The sequence below is a fragment of the Pithys albifrons genome, chromosome 6 (genome assembly GCF_047495875.1).
Source record: "Pithys albifrons albifrons isolate INPA30051 chromosome 6, PitAlb_v1, whole genome shotgun sequence".
Taxonomy (NCBI): Eukaryota; Metazoa; Chordata; class Aves; order Passeriformes; family Thamnophilidae; genus Pithys; species Pithys albifrons.
In genome coordinates, this window is record NC_092463.1 from 22580308 (window position 1) to 22598362 (window position 18055).

The 18055-nt window shown below is 42.5% G+C and overlaps 1 protein-coding gene across 1 annotated transcript in view; it reads right to left on the reverse strand.

Moving 5' to 3' along the window:
* The window catches only part of NRXN3 (neurexin 3), a 1004771-nt gene that overhangs the window by 899730 nt on the left and 86986 nt on the right, over nucleotides 1-18055 (reverse strand). The window contains exons 3-5 of the mRNA XM_071557744.1: nucleotides 17669-17686; nucleotides 4337-4366; nucleotides 2027-2038 (exon numbers count right to left, since the gene is read on the reverse strand). Of these exons, the coding sequence (XP_071413845.1) occupies nucleotides 2027-2038; nucleotides 4337-4366; nucleotides 17669-17686 (60 nt within the window). The remainder of the gene's footprint in view (nucleotides 1-2026; nucleotides 2039-4336; nucleotides 4367-17668; nucleotides 17687-18055) is intronic.

Genomic DNA, 18055 nt, shown 5'->3' on the forward strand with positions numbered 1-18055 from the left:
CTTGTTTCAAATGATGAATGCAAGGTTACATATTACTATACATTTTGAAAAGGTTTTATGAAATCAAATACATCATAAGCAAAATTAAACCAAATGCATCATATCCTTTGGCTACATATGTGACATGAGACAGAGCTGTTGCCAGTTTCTACTAAAAACTACAAGAACGCCAAAAAAATATGAACTTTTCATGGCATCATTGAATGACTTGGTACCACCTTCTCTAAGCTGAAGGCCAGGTATGGGTTGAAAATTACAATTTGAGCCCTCTGAAAGAAATGCCATTTTTCACACAGAGCGATGGTTCTCTGATGAAGTCACTTGGTATAACTAGAGTTAAAAACTACATATAGCTGGGAAGGGAAATGATATTTTCACTCAATGACACAGTAAATTATGTTTCCGTACATATGAAATAATTGTGGACTATATATTACAATCCTCATACCTACCAGCTCAGTTAGGAGTTTTGCCTTGGAAAAGACTTTTAGCTTAGTCCTACACAGGCTGACCTGCAGTGCAAATGCCACCCAAGAAAAGAAGGGAGCAACATGAACTAACACCACACTACACAAGATTTGTCCTCATCTTTATGGACCTTTAAATCACAATAAGCCATATATCAGCTAACTGAATTATTGGCAGCTATGTTGAAGCACAGTAATATTGTGTATGAAGTGCTCAGAGCATTAGATTTCCATATTTTTCACAGGGTATATATGTGATTATTATGTTCTGATATTCACCTCTTGCTCTGAATACAGCTTAGGTATTATCCTCCACCACCCAGCTTTGGGTAGAATAGAATAGAAAAGCTATGAAATTAATCATCATATTGATGACATTAAGCAATCCATCACAGAGAATCCAAGAATACAAAATTGTTAGAAGAAGGTAGGGCATCAGAAAGAGGAATCATACAAATTAAGGTGTTTAATACACCATTGTTCTCCCCAGAATTCAGGTATTACAGGAGTAGTAATTACTGAGCAGAGATTGCTTATGCCTCAAAGGAAAGTTACTACAAACAAACCCTCTGAGCTCTTATATCCTCCCAAATTCATACTAGCACAATTAGTTATTTCATTCCCCAGTGTCTTATTGGCATGGACACAACCAGCATCTTCCAATATTCAAATCATTCTGATCAATACATCATTTTTACAGCAGTGTATTTGTTGAAACAAAGTAAGCCTCATTACATCAAAGCCTTTTAATCTTTTTATCTCATTGGAAAACAGAACCCTCCCCAAAAAAAAGATTTTTCTCAAGCCACGCTTATAATTTATCAATTAAGCTTCAACCCTCCTTCCAGTCCAGCTGGAGACCCACAGCAGGTTTGAAGCATTTTGCCTTTTTGACAGTGTTAATTAGGGATGGATGACTGCCCTCTGCATTCCTAAAATAGGTGTGAACTGCTGAAGAGCAAGTTCGAGCCCCAGAACGGCCTTGCATGCCCTGTGCTGTACTGACCTGCAAAGCCTCTCTGTTAAGCAGTGCTGATCACTTATGTTTCCTCTGCAAGTTTTGCAACTCAATTTCTCTTTGAAAAACACCTCTGCAACTAACAGAAAGGATGGGAAGCAGAGGAGGTGGGAGGAAAGACCTCCGCTGATGAAGGGTAGTCGACAAGTCCACGTTCTGCTTCCACCAATACCAGTGCCAAAATTAGCAGTAGTGGCATCACTCCAATGCAAGAATCAGCAGTATCAGCTCACTGGCCTCTGGCTCTGTCTTTGACTGAACTGATGGTCCCTTTGCACTCCAGTAACAGCAGCTACAGACACAGCAACACTGCACCACCCATACTTAGTGTGAACGGGGAGAAAATAACAACTCTTGAGAAAGCCTCAAAGCATTCATCCTAATAAATATTTCCTCCATATTTCAATACAAAATAAAAGACTGTTAAGAGACTTAAAAATTAAACCGTTAAGTTCCAATACAAAACATTAATAAAAATACAATTCATCCATGGGCAAACATTTTACAAGCAATGAAGTCTTAGAAAGAACGAGGTCTCTACCTTTACTTCTACCTACAGACAGGAAGGTGTGCATCCAGTTAAGAGGAGGAACAAGAAGAGTATCCATCATGGAGGACGCAAAAGAGAAAAGAAGAAGGAAGCATTAAAAACAAAAAAATATGTCACTGGCCATACTTAGAAAAACAAGGAAATGAGCATATTTATGTAACAGCCAAACCAAAAAATACAAAATGTTAAGGGAAAAACAACAGACACACCACAACTAAAGCACAAAGCAAAACCTAAACTACTGACAGTACAACCAGCAACTGCTTGGTTAAGCCCTTTGGCTTTAATTCGATTTTCTACTGAGAAATGCAAACTGCTCATGCAATAGCATGCCAGTGTTATGCCTCAATCCACGTCAAATTCAAAAAAACAAGACAGAAAAATACCCAAATCTCATGGTAATATATTTGCTAAACACATCTCACCTACCAGAACTAATTTGTATATAATGTTGACAATGCATATTTACTCACACATATACGTTTACATATTTTATATCCATCATATTTTTATAGAGTAAATATTTATCAAAAAGCAATATCTGTGAGTTTGTTAACAAGAAAAGAGAAGCCACTGTTCCCTGATGGATAAACAAGGGTGGCTAAAGTTGCCAAAAGCAATAGTTTTCACAATTTTTTGCCAGACGAGGGATTATAGAAAGGGTTGGTGACCATACAGGTCTGAATAGGTGATGCAAGTCTTCATGAGCCAGCTGGGTTGCAACTTTTAATTTAAATAACCAAGTGCACCTGTTTATATAATCCAGTGCTAAATCACAGACTACTACAAACAAATGTTCAGTGTCACTGAGTATGAAAGTTGCCATCAAAGTACACTGTCCTAATCACTTCCAACATGCCTTCCTCTGTTAACATCTTGCCAGGCTCAGCTGAATCCTGAGCACCAGGATATGCTGAAGGGACCTCTCTGCTGGATGCTCCCTCAACAAGCAAGACCTCTGAGCCATGAGCCCAGCTGAACAGTTGGCAGTGATAGAGAAGGAGTTCAGTGCTTCCCAGAGTTTAGCCAGGTGCCTCACATGCCAAACACTGTGGTCTTGACATGCACCCAATAAAGACCTCATTTTTCCTACCTTTCCAACAACACAGGGATGTTAAGCAGTATAGAAAATGGAAAGTGAGCCTCAACTTCACTTCTGATTGTTTCCTAACCTTTCATGATCTCAGAACAGACTTGAAAACAGAATAAAAGCTGATTATATCCTAAGCCTCTCTACATTTTGCTGAGACCTAAATCTCTTTTATTCAAGCACCTAAGTACTTTTCAGCCTTCACAGGCACTATATTCTATCTTATTAACTCTTTGGACTGTCTAACCTCAGATACATGCTTACTTAATGTCCAGAAAAATCACCACTTTTGTGTACATCTAGTGTAGAAAAGCCTCATCAGGCTTTAGAGTCCAAACTCAGGTTTTCTCCCTACAGACAAACAGTTGCTCTGGTCTTTCTAGTGCATCACATTGCACACACCCTGCATTAAGTCTTCAATGGTTTACTCCTGCACTCACAAGACTAGAAGGCATCAACAGTGCTGCTGACACTTGTGTACACATGTCAGCAAGACACTGGCACTGTTAGAGGAAAATAGAATTACATCTCTCCTCACTTCACCTGTTCTCACCAGCATCTGACTCCATACCCTCATAGTGCAAATTGGGACTAATGATCACCGCCAATAGATATGTAACTCATTGCAGGCTGAAATATTAAAATGTGACCTCTGATCTGGGCCTAGATCCCATTTGTAGCCCAGTCTGGAGTTAGCCCTCTTGTTCTTCTAAACCATTTTGCTCTGTGCATATTTGAGTATTTCAAATTGCAGACACAGGACTACAGATCATTATATGCAATTTTCCTCAGGATTCATAATGAGTTAGGATCATGCCATGAGGGCTATTAACATATTTTTTGTAATAATTGCACTCTTAAAAATAAAGATCAACATCGAGGTCTACATTTAGTAGGCAGAAGTGGGAGTCATTACAGCTGGCACAAGAAGAAATAAATGGCAAGATAAAATAATTGGTGGGCTGTATGGAAGGGGGAACCATACCTCTTTACTGTCCATGGAATCATTTCATGCTCCCTTCTGGGCACCTGAGTCCCAGGCTGACAAGTAGCCTTGGCTCATGGAGCACAGAGGCAAAAATGCAAATAGCTTGACCGGCACTCAGTAAGCTTAGTTGCTTTTGTTATGCAAAGCCCAGCTCAGAAAACCAGCAGGGACAAAGCTCTTTCATGATCAGTGACTGAAACAAGGATGAAGTTAAAGGACTTACCTTGTTCACTCATCATCAGGTGTGCGAGGCCTTTGAGAGAGAGAGAGAGAGAGAGAGAGAGAGAAAGGAAGTAAGAGAAAAAGAACAAAACTGCAAAAGAAGCAGCAATATCGATGCACACCAATCACAGTCCAATACCTGTCAGGATTGGAGCTCGCATACTTGAATTAGACCAAGTATGGTTGCAGCACACAGGATACAAACATCTGCAGGTGTTGCTTTCCACACTGAATGGGAAATCATCTGTCGTTGCAGAACTGTGAGGTTCAGCATATCCCTGGAGGACAACTCCAGAGGCACTGCACACCAGTATAGCTAAATGGGCTATGAAAGCCAAGGTCTGCAATGAGAGTCTGCAGGAAGCATTTGCTCCTCTGGAGAGATACAGAAATAACTTCTCCTCAGCTAAAGACTTTAAATTCAAGGCTGCATTGGTCAGTAAAAGGGAGGCCATGATCACACCACATCTGCTTTAGATGAAATATCTGGGCTAAATGCATACATACACACACACACACACACAAAGTTATTCTCATTCGTGGATATGTGGCTTCATCACGTATTTTTAGGAGTCTGGTTGATTGCTCACACTTACTAATTAGGCACCAGTACACCAGACATAGCAAGGACTAAAAAAATTAACAATAACCTATTTAAATATACCTCTATTCCCTTTCTGGGAAGATCTGCAGATTCAGTTTCCTAGGGCAGTGTGTTACCTTATGGCTCTATTGCTAACGCTACTCTTTGGTTTCATAATTGAAGGTAACGCCAGAAAGCACCACAGCTCCCCTCAGCACTGATAGTCACTGTCAGCTCTGTAGATAAAGTTACAGTGTTTACTTGGGCTGCTCCACTCTCTGTTTGATAATTCTTTCTGGAACAAACTTTGTTTGTTTTGATTAAAATCCATTTCTAGGCCCAATTTTCAAATATGTTCACTATGCAAATGTATTTATACAAATATTCTTTAGGTGCTATTTAATATATATTCATGGCCAAGCCATTAGGCATGAAGTGACCCATTAGTCAATTTTATGACACAAGATGTCACAGAACTAACATAACAAACATCAAGTCCTTTCCACTGAAGCCATAAGTGACCCCTTTTGTACTTGGTACCCTGACCAAATTCCTTGAGCTCGATTACTTCTCCACATCTTCTACCCCTCATAGCACTTAGTATGGCTGCGGGGTTGATACATGCACAAACATCACATATCCCCCATATCTTAACTCAGTTTTGTAATCAAACAGGGCTGTGACTTTTTAATTTCACAGAGGCTGAGAGGTCAAATGAATTTATTAGAATGAGAATTTTCAACACACAGCATGCTGAGTTTGAATTTGTTTATTTCTCTCTCTTTTATATTTTTCCTTTGCGCCGACTGGAGAAATCTAAAATCCAGATCATGCTAAGAATATGTTCACCCACAGAGAACTCCAAGCCCGATAAGGGGATTAATAAATGTACAGTCTAAGGAATGCAAATATCTTAATGTTCTTGAAGATTATTGTGGATTTAGAAAAATAATCAGAAACGCAACATAGGTTTAGATTTTTTTCAGGTCTTTTAGCTATAAATAAACATAACAGATTTGATACTGTAGGACACTTTTGGTTTAAATTCCAAGCTATAATTCAGTGAATCATTTTGCTCTGCGGTTTGAATTTGTATCTATTTATGGCTACTGACCCTATCATTCTTGATAGGCAAATCTTAGGTTTGACCAAATGGACACTTGAAAGTCACTGTAAAAGGCAAGACGAAGGTATAATTGTTAGGACCTACAACACACAGAGACCCTGTAGCAATGGCGAAAAAAGAGAAAAGGCTAGAAGGTGTCAGTATGACATGCAGCTGAAGCTGCCAGAACAGGGAACAGAGATAGGGATCCTCAGCCCTTGTACACAGTGGGAAGAGAAAGTCATGCCTAAGAGGCCCAGCACCAACAGATGCAGCTGCTGGGGATGGCAGGGGTTTTGTCCACTTGTACACAGACAAAGAGAAACCTCCAGAGAAGGTTCAAAGCAACACACTGAATTACACCATAAGAAGATCCCTTCTCCCTTCACGAGCCACAGAGGAGCTATAAAAAAATCTCCCAATGTAAGGAATGTCAACACCCCTTTTGGCCTTTATCTCCAGAAGGCCAGTGCTGTGTGTCCTGTCTGTCAGTCACATCAGCCTTTTGCCTAAAGTTAAGGAGTGAGTGCAACCCTCACATACACCCACTATTGTGGCCCCTGGTTTAGCCTTGGTTCAAATGCCTTTGAAAGCAAGTGTCCTTAAGAAATGCTCTGACACTTTCTGCTTCTTCATAAATTGTAAATAAAACAGTATCTGTGCTATTGTATGTACCTCCTGATCTTCCAGTCCCAACTGGACAATCAAAGCAGGAAGATAAATGAAAAATTCTGCACTCCCCCCTCAATGCTACTTTTTCCTTCTTAAAGCATGAAGAAAAAGGAGGGTAGACTGGGAGACAGAGCAAAAAATTAATATTATATCAGAAATTGTCCATCAACACAGATCCTTATTTTAAAAATGAGAACATCAACAGAATTCCAGGTTCCTTATTAGATAGAATAATAATATAACATTATGAAATAACATCAGCATTTCCCATCTGAAAATTTTCCTCCCTTGCAATTTAAAGTAGGAGTGAAAATGAGTGTGTTTATCACCAACAAAATGTCATTAACCAAAACGTTCAACCATTGAGATACAGAACCTGTGACATTTGCAGCATGTGTAACAAAGGCCTCAAATTAGTCAGAGTAAAATCAACATAGAAAACATGAACTGACATAATTGTCTCACCTTTACATCAGTTTCAAGACATGACAAGACACTAAAACAATTTTCAAATCATAAAAGTCAAAGTCACCTCAAGGTGACATGGGGCAGCGCTTGCTGTTGCACTACAAGAAACTAATAGGGCATCCAACAAACAAATGCAAGAGTTGTATGAATTGTTCAGGGCTGCAAACTAGACCAGATTTTGCCAGAATAGTGGGGACGTGTATCACCATGCTATTTGGGCATCAGTCATAAAGACCACCAAAGTTTTCAGCAGGCTCAGGATGCTAAATGAACTCATCAGGCCCCAAAGCATATTATTTATATATTCTACCATTGTTTGTGCCAATAGCCATTCCATTTTAGAGGAATCCTATAAGAAAATCTGAGTTTCCGAATAAATTCAAGTGAAACATGCTTTCCTTTAAATCTTATATTTGTTCAACAAGAAACTCTGATTATAGCCTCAGACCTGCAAACCCAGACAGTGTAGAACTGGGAAAATGTTGACACGCATCTGCATGAGCTCCAAAGGCCAAGGAGTTGCCTGCTTTTTCTAAACCTATCTAGTCATCCTTATAATAATTTACTGGTTGGGCACAACTGCTGCCCAACAAAAACGGTGGGTAGTAAGTGCTCTGAAAAGGTTTAGGAAAACCTCAGAATAAATGAATTATCTGTCTGTAAAGAAATGTTATGTCAAAGTCAAGAATCAGGTGACTTTCTACTCATGAGTTTCAAACATCCAAGACAGTAAGGACAATCACATGGCTTCAGAAAAAGACTCTCAACATGCTTCTTAGATGATGATAAGCATCTGCTTGTGCTCAGCCTCTGGAGCTTCAGCTTCTTCAGACATTTAGGAGTAATATGAAGAAAAATCAGCCTGCTTCTTCATAACAACATTTTGTTATTCAAATAATATGTCCGTTGCTGAGGGCATGCCCATGTCTGAGGGCAGACAGACATATAAACTCTGCTCTCTGGCCATGATTTATGCCTGCCACAACTGATTTTTCCTATTTAAGTCTGGGAGGTTTTTTAACATTTCTTTAACCTACTAGCAAATCAGTATTATTTTCTTAAAGGTTATTATTAATCTGCCATGATCTCAAAGTAACATTTCAAGGAACTACTGTTTTTTAAAAAATTTATAAACCATCTGCTTTCAATATCAAAATAGTAAAATTATGCTCTAATTGTACAAAGTATCAAGAGCCAACACTGGATTCTTATGAAGTCAGAAGGGCATTTTTAAAAGCAGCTTCAGAGTTCGATGATATGAAAGAGCAACGTAGCTCAACAGCAGTCCTCATCGTTAAGGACTGGCTAGGAGCAATTTCCAGGGTGGAGAAGGGGGAAACCTCGGAGGCAGTTTGAATTCTGCTTCCCCTCCCCTGCCTCCCCCCTCCATTGTGATACTTAGCACTTAAAATGGAAAACAAAGCCACAAAACAAAAGGTGGGGACAGCACAAAACACAGCTGGCAGTGACACGTGATTGCAGTAACAAAGGAAGATGGACTCCGCCATCTAGTTAATTATAGCTTGTCCCGTGCCACTGGGCCCATGCTCTGGGCACGTGTGCGGGGGGTGTGCCGGCCGCACTGAATTGCTCTGTTAAGGCAGACAGCCTCAGTATTTCCCTTCTAATGATGCTGCCAGATGATTAGCCCAAAAGCTCTTAATGAATGGGAAAAGAGACTGCCAGCAACAGCAGCTACTCAGTTCTCCCCTGGGGCAAGCTTACCCATAGAGGATCCTTTTTCTGGGTATCAGGCTCCATGACCCACTCAGACATTAACTGGGCCAGCTGCAATGTATGTCTGAGATAGGGCATCGGGCCTTCTTCTGAGGATACCCTCAAAAATCCTTTATGGCAAAGTTGAAGAAAGAAGACATTCAAACCAGCAATTCTTCCAGAAATAAAATGACATCCACTACAGAGAAGAGCTCCAATGAGTAGTGGAGACTGTTGTTTTCACCTCCTTTCCAAATTTCCTAAAACTAGCAATTATTTAAGAAATAGGCTTTTCTTTACTCTGAGCCTCATACTCCAATTCCATCAGCAATTCCCTTTTCTACTTCAGGTGGAAAGCTGACAAGCACCTTGTCTTCCATGTGGTCCCTCATAAAATAGCCATCTTGAGGCTTTCTAAAACCCAAAGTCTGTGGAAAATTCCCTAAGAATCTCAACATACAAAAAAAAAGGGCATTCCAACAGGGCCAAAGCATAGGAGTCAGATAAAAGAAGCAAAACCCCAGTATTGAGAGATATAAAGAATGGAGAAAGCGGAAAAATCATTCTGCAGGCTAGTTCAGACTTCTTACGTGCTAGATAGGTCAGCTTTGCCAAGAGGGTGACCTGATTCCTTGGCTGCTGGCATGCATGGTGCCTTTTTTTTCCAAACTGGGCAAAGAAGTAGCACAGGCGGGGAGTGGTCAGTTTTCTTTACTTCAGCCATGCCATGCACAACAGCCAAGGGGCTGCTCTCAGGCCCCAGCAGTGAAGCCAGCCAGGAGTGCAGTTTTGTTATTGTAGCCGCAGGCCCCCTTCCAATCCAATTACACACAACAGCTGTGCTAGCTCCTCTTTTCCATCCCTTTTCTTCCTCTGCTAAATAATTCCAGGATAGGTTTTGTCATTATCAGTGAGTCAGGGTGAGTGGCATCTACTCTGAGTGATCAAAGAAATAAGAGCATGAGGTAGAAGCCAGAGACAGTTGCTCAGGCCAATGTCTATGGAAGTAATAGTGATCAAACCATACTATCCTTTTCCACCACTGGCAGAAACTGCATGTGGCATACTCCTAGAAGTACTCACATAGGGAGGGCTACAAACATGATGGTGTTTGAAAGCATGAAAGCAAACATGCATGTGCTCACAAAGACAGACACACATACAAAAGAAAGTGTGCTGGTAGCAAGACCTGAGGGTGAATAAATTTTATGGCTGATCCCTAAGATGTGTGTCACTGCAAATCAGAGCACCAGATCAGGGAGGTGCACAAGCTGGGGAAAGAACTGTTAGGCATGGAATAGAATTCTTCAGCTTAGAAAAGACATGTCTGACAATATTACATGATAGTGGTAAAATACCAGTTAAGACAGAACTGGTGAACAGGGTATCTTTTTCCCAGTTGTGGGGAACATAAGGAGTAGGAGTTATAGAATGAAATTCTCAAGTAACACGAATAAAAACAGCTGAAATAAAGTAGTTTCCACATTTCAATGATTAAACAATGAGACTTGTCACCACAGGATACAGTGGAGTTTAAAAATATAGGTGGATTAAGAAGAACAAAGAATTGACACATCCAGAGAAAATATGCTCATTAGCGACTGTAGAACACATTGATCTGGATGCAGTATCAGGTCAGAAAGCCCTTAAATCAGTAACTACCAGAAAGCACAAAAGTATCAAGAAAAGACCTATTCTAACATAGTTTCTTCATCTTCCTCCAAAGCATCTACCTTCATAATGCAGTTCTGGGATAGAGGAATTCTTGCTCTGACCCCAGTGATCACTTCTGCTGTAATGTTGCAAATAGGTGTGCATGGAACTGAAAAACATATTTCAGTGCAAGAAACTAATTAGGGGACAATGCCTGTGCAAAGGGCATGCAAAAATGAAAATAATGCTGGCATCTATGAAGAAGACCCTAAGCCTGTACATACTGGTTTCAAACACCTGATGAGTGGCACTGAAGATACAGCATGGATGAATTCCTACTCTGACCTAGTACCTCCTGCAAATTGGGAATTTCAGATGCACTGAAACCCATCATTTTCATGCCCAGACTCCAGAGTTTTTCTTTAAGGAAGCAGTAGTGAGCATACAGGTACTGCTTTAATGACCCTATGATGCGGAGTTAGGGAGAGCAACCAAAACAGTAGCCCTGAGATGAAGATGGGAGAGAAATATTTAATCATAGAATCATAGAATCGATCTTGGAAAAGACCTCCAAGATCATCGAGTCCAATCCTTGGTCCAACTCTAGTTCATTTACTAGATCATGGCACTCAGCGCCACGTCCAATCTGCGTTTAAAAATCTCTAGGGATAGTGAATCCACCCCCTCTCTGGGCAGCCCATTCCAATGCCTGATTACTCTCTCTGGAAAGAATTTTTTTCGGATATCCAACTTAAATTTCCCCTGGCAGAGCTTAAGCCCGTGCTCCCTTGTCCTATTGCTGAGTGTCTGGGAGAAGAGACCAACCCCCACCTGGCTAGAACTTCCCTTCAGGTAGTTATAGACAGTGATGAGGTCACCTCTGAGCCTCCTCTTCTCCAGACTAAACAACCCCAGCTCCCTCAGCCTCTCCCCATAGGGCTTGTGCTCCAGTTCCTTCACCAGCCTTGTTGCTTTTCTCTGGACTCACTCCAGCACCTCAATATCCTTTCTGAACTGAGGGGCCCAGAACTGAACACACTACTCAAGGTGTGGCCTCACCAATGCAGAGTACAGGGGAAGGATCACTTCCCTGGTCCTGCTGGCCACGCTATTTATGATACAGGACAGGATCCCACTGGCCTTCTTGGCCACCTGGGCACACTGTTGGCTCATGTTGAGCTTCCTGTCAATTAGTACTCCAAGGTCCCTTTCTGCCTGGCTGCTCTCCAGCCACTCTGTGCCCAGCCTGTAGCGCTGCAGGGAGTTGTTGTGGCCAAAGTGCAGGACCCGGCACTTGGCCTTATTGAACTTCATCCCATTGGAATCAGCCCATCTCTCAAGTCTATCCAGATCCCTCTGCAGAGCCCTCCTGCCTTCCAGCAGATCGACACTCCCTCCCAACTTGGTGTCATCAGCAAATTTGCTGATGATGGACTCAATCCCCTCATCTAAATCATCAATAAAGATGTTAAACAGGACTGGACCCAACACAGACCCCTGGGGAACACCACTGGTGACTGGCCGCCAGCTGGATGCAGCTCCGTTCACCAGCACTCTCTGGGCCCGACCCTCCAGCCAGCTCTTAATCCAGGAGAGGGTACACTTGTCCAAGCCATGGACTACCAGCTTTTCCAGGAGTATATTATGGGAGACAGTGTCAAAGGCCTTGCTGAAGTCCAGATAGACCACATCCACAGCCTTCCCCTCATCCACCAGGTGGGTCACCTGATCGTAGAAAGAGATCAGGTTGGTCAGACAGGACCTGCCCCTCCTAAACCCATGCTGGCTGGGTCTAATCCCTTGTCCACCCTGAAGGTGCTGTGTGATTGCACTCAGGATGAACTGCTCCATAACCCTGCCAGGCACGGAGGTCAGGCTGACAGGCCTGTAGTTGCCAGGGTCCTGCTTGCAGCCCTTTTTGTGGATTGGGGTGACATTCGCCAACCTCCAATCATCTGGGACCTCCCCAGAGAGCCAGGACTGTTGGAAGATGATGGAGAGTGGTTTGGCAAGCTCTTCTGCCAGCTCCCTCATCACCCTGGGATGGATCCCGTCTTGTTAGGATCCAGCTGGCTCAGTAAGTCAGTAACTATATCCTCCTGGAATACAGGAGGGCTATTCAGCTCCCTTTCCCTGTCTCCCAGCTCCAGAGGCCAGTTGTCTTGTGGGCCACCTGTCTTACTGGTGAAAGCTGAGGCAAAGTAGGTGTTAAGTACCTCAGCCTTCTCCTCATCTTCCTTAACTATATTTCCCTCCAAGTCCAACAGAGAATGGAGGTTTCCCTTGCCCCTCCTTTTGTTATTAATGTATTTATAAAAGGACTTTTTGTTATCCCTAACTGAAATAGCCAAATTTACTTCAAATTCCACTTTTCTTTCCCTATTTTTTTCCTGCATGACCTAGCTCTATCTGTAAATTCTTCGTAAGTAGCCAGCCCTTTTTTCATAGTCTGTAAACTTTCTTTTTATCCCTGATGTCTTTCAGAATCTCCCTATTTAACCAAGCTGGCCATCTTCCCCTCCGGCTGGCCTTTCGGCACACTGGGACAGCCTGTTGCTGTGCACTCAAAATTTCCTTCTTAAAACATGTCCATCCCTCCTGGACCCCCTTACCTTTAAGGGTTGTTTCCCAGGGTATGCTCTGAATCAGTTCTTTGAATAGGCCAAAATCTGCTCTCTGGAAGTCCAAAGTAGAGGTTTTAATGGTGGCTCTCCTGACATCCCTGAGGACTGAAAATTCTATTATTTCATGGTCACTATGCCCAGGTGGCCTCCAACCACTACATCATCTACCAACCCCTCTCTGTTTGTAAACAGTAGGTCTAGCAGGGCCTTACCCCTGGTAGGCTCATTTACCAGTTGATGAAGGAAATTGTCCTCTATACACTCCAGGAACCTCCTTGACTGCCTCTTCTTTAGTATGAAGCTCCCAGCAGATATCTGGCAGGTTAAAGTCACCCACAAGAACAAGGGCTGGAGATTTTGAGACATCCGCCAGCTGCTTGTAGAATGATTCATCTCCTTCATCATCCTGATTGGGCGGTCTGTAACAGACACCCACAAGGGTGTCAGCCTTGTTGGCCTTGCCCCTGATTCTGGCCCACAGGCACTCAACCTTGTCACTGCTGACCTCAACTTCAACAGAGTCAAGAGACTCTCTAACATTAAAGCCACCCCTCCACCTCTCCTTCCCAGCCTGTCCTTTCTGAAGTGCTTGTAGCCCCCCATAGCAGCACTCCAGTCATGTGATTCATCCCACCACGTTTGTGTGACAGCAACTATGTCATAGTTTTCCTGCTGCACTTGTTTGTTTCCAGCTTCCTCCTCTTGTTTGTTTCCCATACTGCGTGCATTGGTGTACATGCACTTCATCTGGGCCATTGATTTCATTCTCAACTCGGGTTCTATGCCCTTAGGCCTATCTCTGGAGAGCCCAGTTGCCGTCCCTTCCCCCTTCAAACGTAGTTTAAAGCCCTCCTAACCAAACCTGCCAACTTATGGGCTACAGTTCTTTTGCCCTTCCTAGATAAATGAAGCCCATCTGCTTTGACAAGACTGGGCAACATGGAGTTTGCCCCATGATCAAAAAACCCAAAATTTTGACGATAGCACCATCCCCTAAGCCACCTATTGGTAAGCTGGGCTTTCCTAAACCTCTCCTCATTCATCCCAGCTAGCACAGGAACTGAGGCAATTACTACCTGCGCTCCTGTCCCATGAAGAGATCCGGTCAGTGCCTTGAAATCTTTTTTAATTACTCTGGTACTCCTTTTATTAATGTCATCACTTCCAACCTGGACAACTAACAGCGGGTAATAGTCTGAGCGGGTAATAGTAATGATGGAGTTTGAAAGATTAAAGTCCTGGCTCAGAATGTCCTAGTATGCTTATGCTTTCAAAGATCTCTGCATCTTTATGAAGCAGTTGTTCAGGCAAACAAGGACTAATTTTTCCTCAGGGAACTATCAAGGGAATGTCTACTGGGTTGTGCCCATTCACTTATATGCCAGCTCTAGTCAGCAGTAAAATCATGACAGCAAAATGACCAGAACTTAACCTCTCAGCCTCCTCCCCATAAACATCTCAAGATCTCTCCCACAATGGGAGTAAGTGTGGTGTGAATAGGAAAAGCACTCTCTAAACTTCGATATCCCCCAGGTATCAGTAACAGCCACTAAAATATCAACAACCCATATTTAGTTCTTTCTCCTGCATATATTCTTCCACTTAAAAAACCAAAAAACAAACCAAAACAAAAACAAACAAAAAAACCCAACTGAGACAGGATCATATAACTTTCTCCTTCATCTACTGGTCTTTTCCCAACTATTTATCTTTCAGAACCTACCTACACCACTGGTAAAGAACAGAAGGTACAAAGAAAGGAGCAGATATTGTGCAGAAGTGATAGAGGCATCCATTCTGGTCTGTGCTGCACACCACTTCCCAGCCAAGGCACTTAACCTCTGTGTTAAGGCTCTTAACCTCCATGATGTTCAGCCCAAGCACTTTGAGTATGATGTGGATGTGAGGAGAGGCTGTAGCTATAACCCTAAAAGGAAAACTGAAGTACTGATGGAAGAAGTTATTTCTCCTCTACAAGACACATGAGCCAGTGACTCAGCTGAGTGCAGACAGCAACAATCTGAACTCCGGAGCACTGCTCACAATGTGGTGGTGTTTTATAACTGGGGACATAACATCTGCAGGACAGGTGGGCTAACTCTGATGAATTTCTTTCATTTGTGAAAGAAGTCAGATCCAATCAAGTTGACTCTTGAAAAGAGTGCAGTACACATGAGCCCCTGTTGCTGGAGTGCTCTCCTTCATGAGCAGAGACCTCATAGCCAGGAAAGGCTCATACGCAAGACCAACTTCTTTGCTTCTTGCAGAAACTGCACTCAGCAGTCCCCACTGCTGCCAGCCCCAGCCTATTCACAGCTACCTCTTCTTACTGGGGAATTAGTTCTAACCAGTCTATTCAACAATAATGAATACATAGTTAATCAGTGGGCTCTTTACAGCCCTTCTGCTGCCTGTGGTAGTTACCACTAGCTCATAAAATCCCTAATTTGTCTGTCAAACAGTGGATGGTTAAAGTAACCATTCTGACGAGGGGCCTGGGGCTCTATCCTCAAAATACAGATAGCTGGACAGGCAAATAAGTAGAAAGTCTCTGCACAGCTTGGCAGAGGGGAAGTGTAGACCCAAACCCTCCTGGAGGTCTAAGCCACAGCCTAGTTACACAGCAGTGCCAGTGCACTCCCCAGGGTGAGCTGAGCAGAGGGATGAGATTGCCTAGGAGTAAACAGTGACAGAGCCTTATAATGAAGTGTGGGTAATTGTCAGACTGAAAACATTGGGATGAGTGAGAGACCATATGAAAAAAAGCATTCACATGTGACTAGAAATCCACATGAGAAATGCACACAGTAGTCCTGACAGCAAGAACACATGTATGAGCAATGGCAAGAATGAAAAATGCATGTCCAAGTACATAAATTATGAGAATAACAGGGCAGTAGGGCAGAAGAGCAGTGAGGGAGCAGAAAGATGGTGCCCACAGTAACAGCAGAATGATCCTTTACTGGATGTGCCACCTCTGCTTGGGCTCTTACTAGTGATGCTATCATCTCCTGCACACTGTGAGATGTCCCCAATGTTATTTGCAGCAACACTCAGCATAATATCATGAGTCCTACTAGTAGAGTGTGGCAAGGGCATGCCTTCCCAATTCAATCATCCTCCTCTCCCACAGTCATCAATATCTTCAGGATGTGGTGGAGAGACTTGTGACCCCAAGCCTTTGGTGCATGTCCTGTCAGATTCTGCCAAGATGAAAGGAAACAGGAGCTCCTGGACACTTCAGACTAGGGCAGAGATGGTACAGTTTCAGTTACCCATAGGTAACCAAAAAGATTCAGTGTTACAGTTGAAAGAGCCTTTCTTTCCAAGGCATGCCAGACAACATTTGCCATTTGGCCACTTCCATCCCCACTGTTGCCAGCTGACATGCATACAGAATGCAAAGGACCTCAGTAAAACAAAAAGGGGGCTGAGAAGAAAAGCCAAAAGGCTAAATATGTCAGAAAATTACCCAAGTGGCTGTCCCTCACTGCATCTCCCTGAAGTGTTGCACAAAATCTGATTATTCAAGTGTAGAAAGGAAGCAAACTGAACAGAGAAAATCCAGATCCAGGTTAGGTTTAGCAAAAGTTACACAGATAGTTGGGAAGCAAAAGACCTTTGACTCTCCCATCATCCCACTCCAGCCAGGGCAATGTCAGCTGCTTCCTTGGGCTCTCATTTCTGTTTCACATAATGATAAACCAGGTGGAAATGCCTGTGTGAGGAAAAAATTAGTTTCTTGAGCTTCATTGGCAACAGGATGTGGACTATAAAGTAGTCCAGTTCAACTAACCCTTGTAGCTGAAGTTGGGGGACTGATTCTTTCAATAATGAGATGACAATGTGGGTAGGGAGGTTTGGTGTTCTCTGTGGTAACATACATTATTGTGGAAGAACTCAACAAATAAAAAAGTACATAAAACACACATCCTCTTTTTCCTCTTAAATGAATCATTGGTGTCCTGGTGGAAATAAAATTTTGATACCTAAATAAGATCACACATTCACATTCAGCCAGGAAGATTCTCACTGGATTTTAAAAATGCAAAATAAAACAACAACAACAAAGAAACTTTTTTAGTGGAACTGAAACTCAACAGGTTATCAGTGGGAGTAGCAAAAGGAGTAAACTGCAGTAGAAGAAAAAATAATGACTGAACTAGATTTGCATGCCAGACTACACAGAGATGTATCAGAAATATACTGTATATAATGCAGTGCTTAATACCAGGTAATTAGCAATAAAAGCAACCATTTCTAATGCCATTATCATTCAGAAAACATCCCTTTAACTGACCAGCACAGTGTAGTCTCTGAAGAGGGAAGTCTGTGACCTTTGCTACTATGAAGCCCTCCTTTCAGCAAAGACTGTTCAATACAGACCCTCATGACATCCAGTAGGAAGATTTGTTCTGTATGCTCTCAGGAAGTGGGATGAGATTTCTGTCCCAGTAACTTCCCACCATCACTCCTTAAAGAGCAGCCTTTCTCGGCAAAAGCAACACTTACCTGGAATATGATTGACATCTGCTGAGGTGTTTTCATGGCAAGCAGAAGGGAGAAAAGGAAGAGAGAAAGAGAAGAGAAAAAAAGCCATTAGAGATGCACACAGCAACTCAGCATCCTTGCATGGAAATCAATTTCATGCAAAACCAGAAGTAATTAGGTTTCTTTGAAGGCCACCCATCTGCAGCCAAGCACGCCGCCATGCAAGGGAGGAGACACTGGCTCCCTCTCCGCTGTGCATGTAAAAGGGAATCCACCATCATATCTGTCCGGAGAGAGAGTTCCTGGAATCAGATAGAACCAAGCCACGTCAGTTTCTGTAAGAATATTGGTGAAAATATTCTACTGTTTTTCACACACAAATGCAAAAGAAAGAAACAAAAAACAACC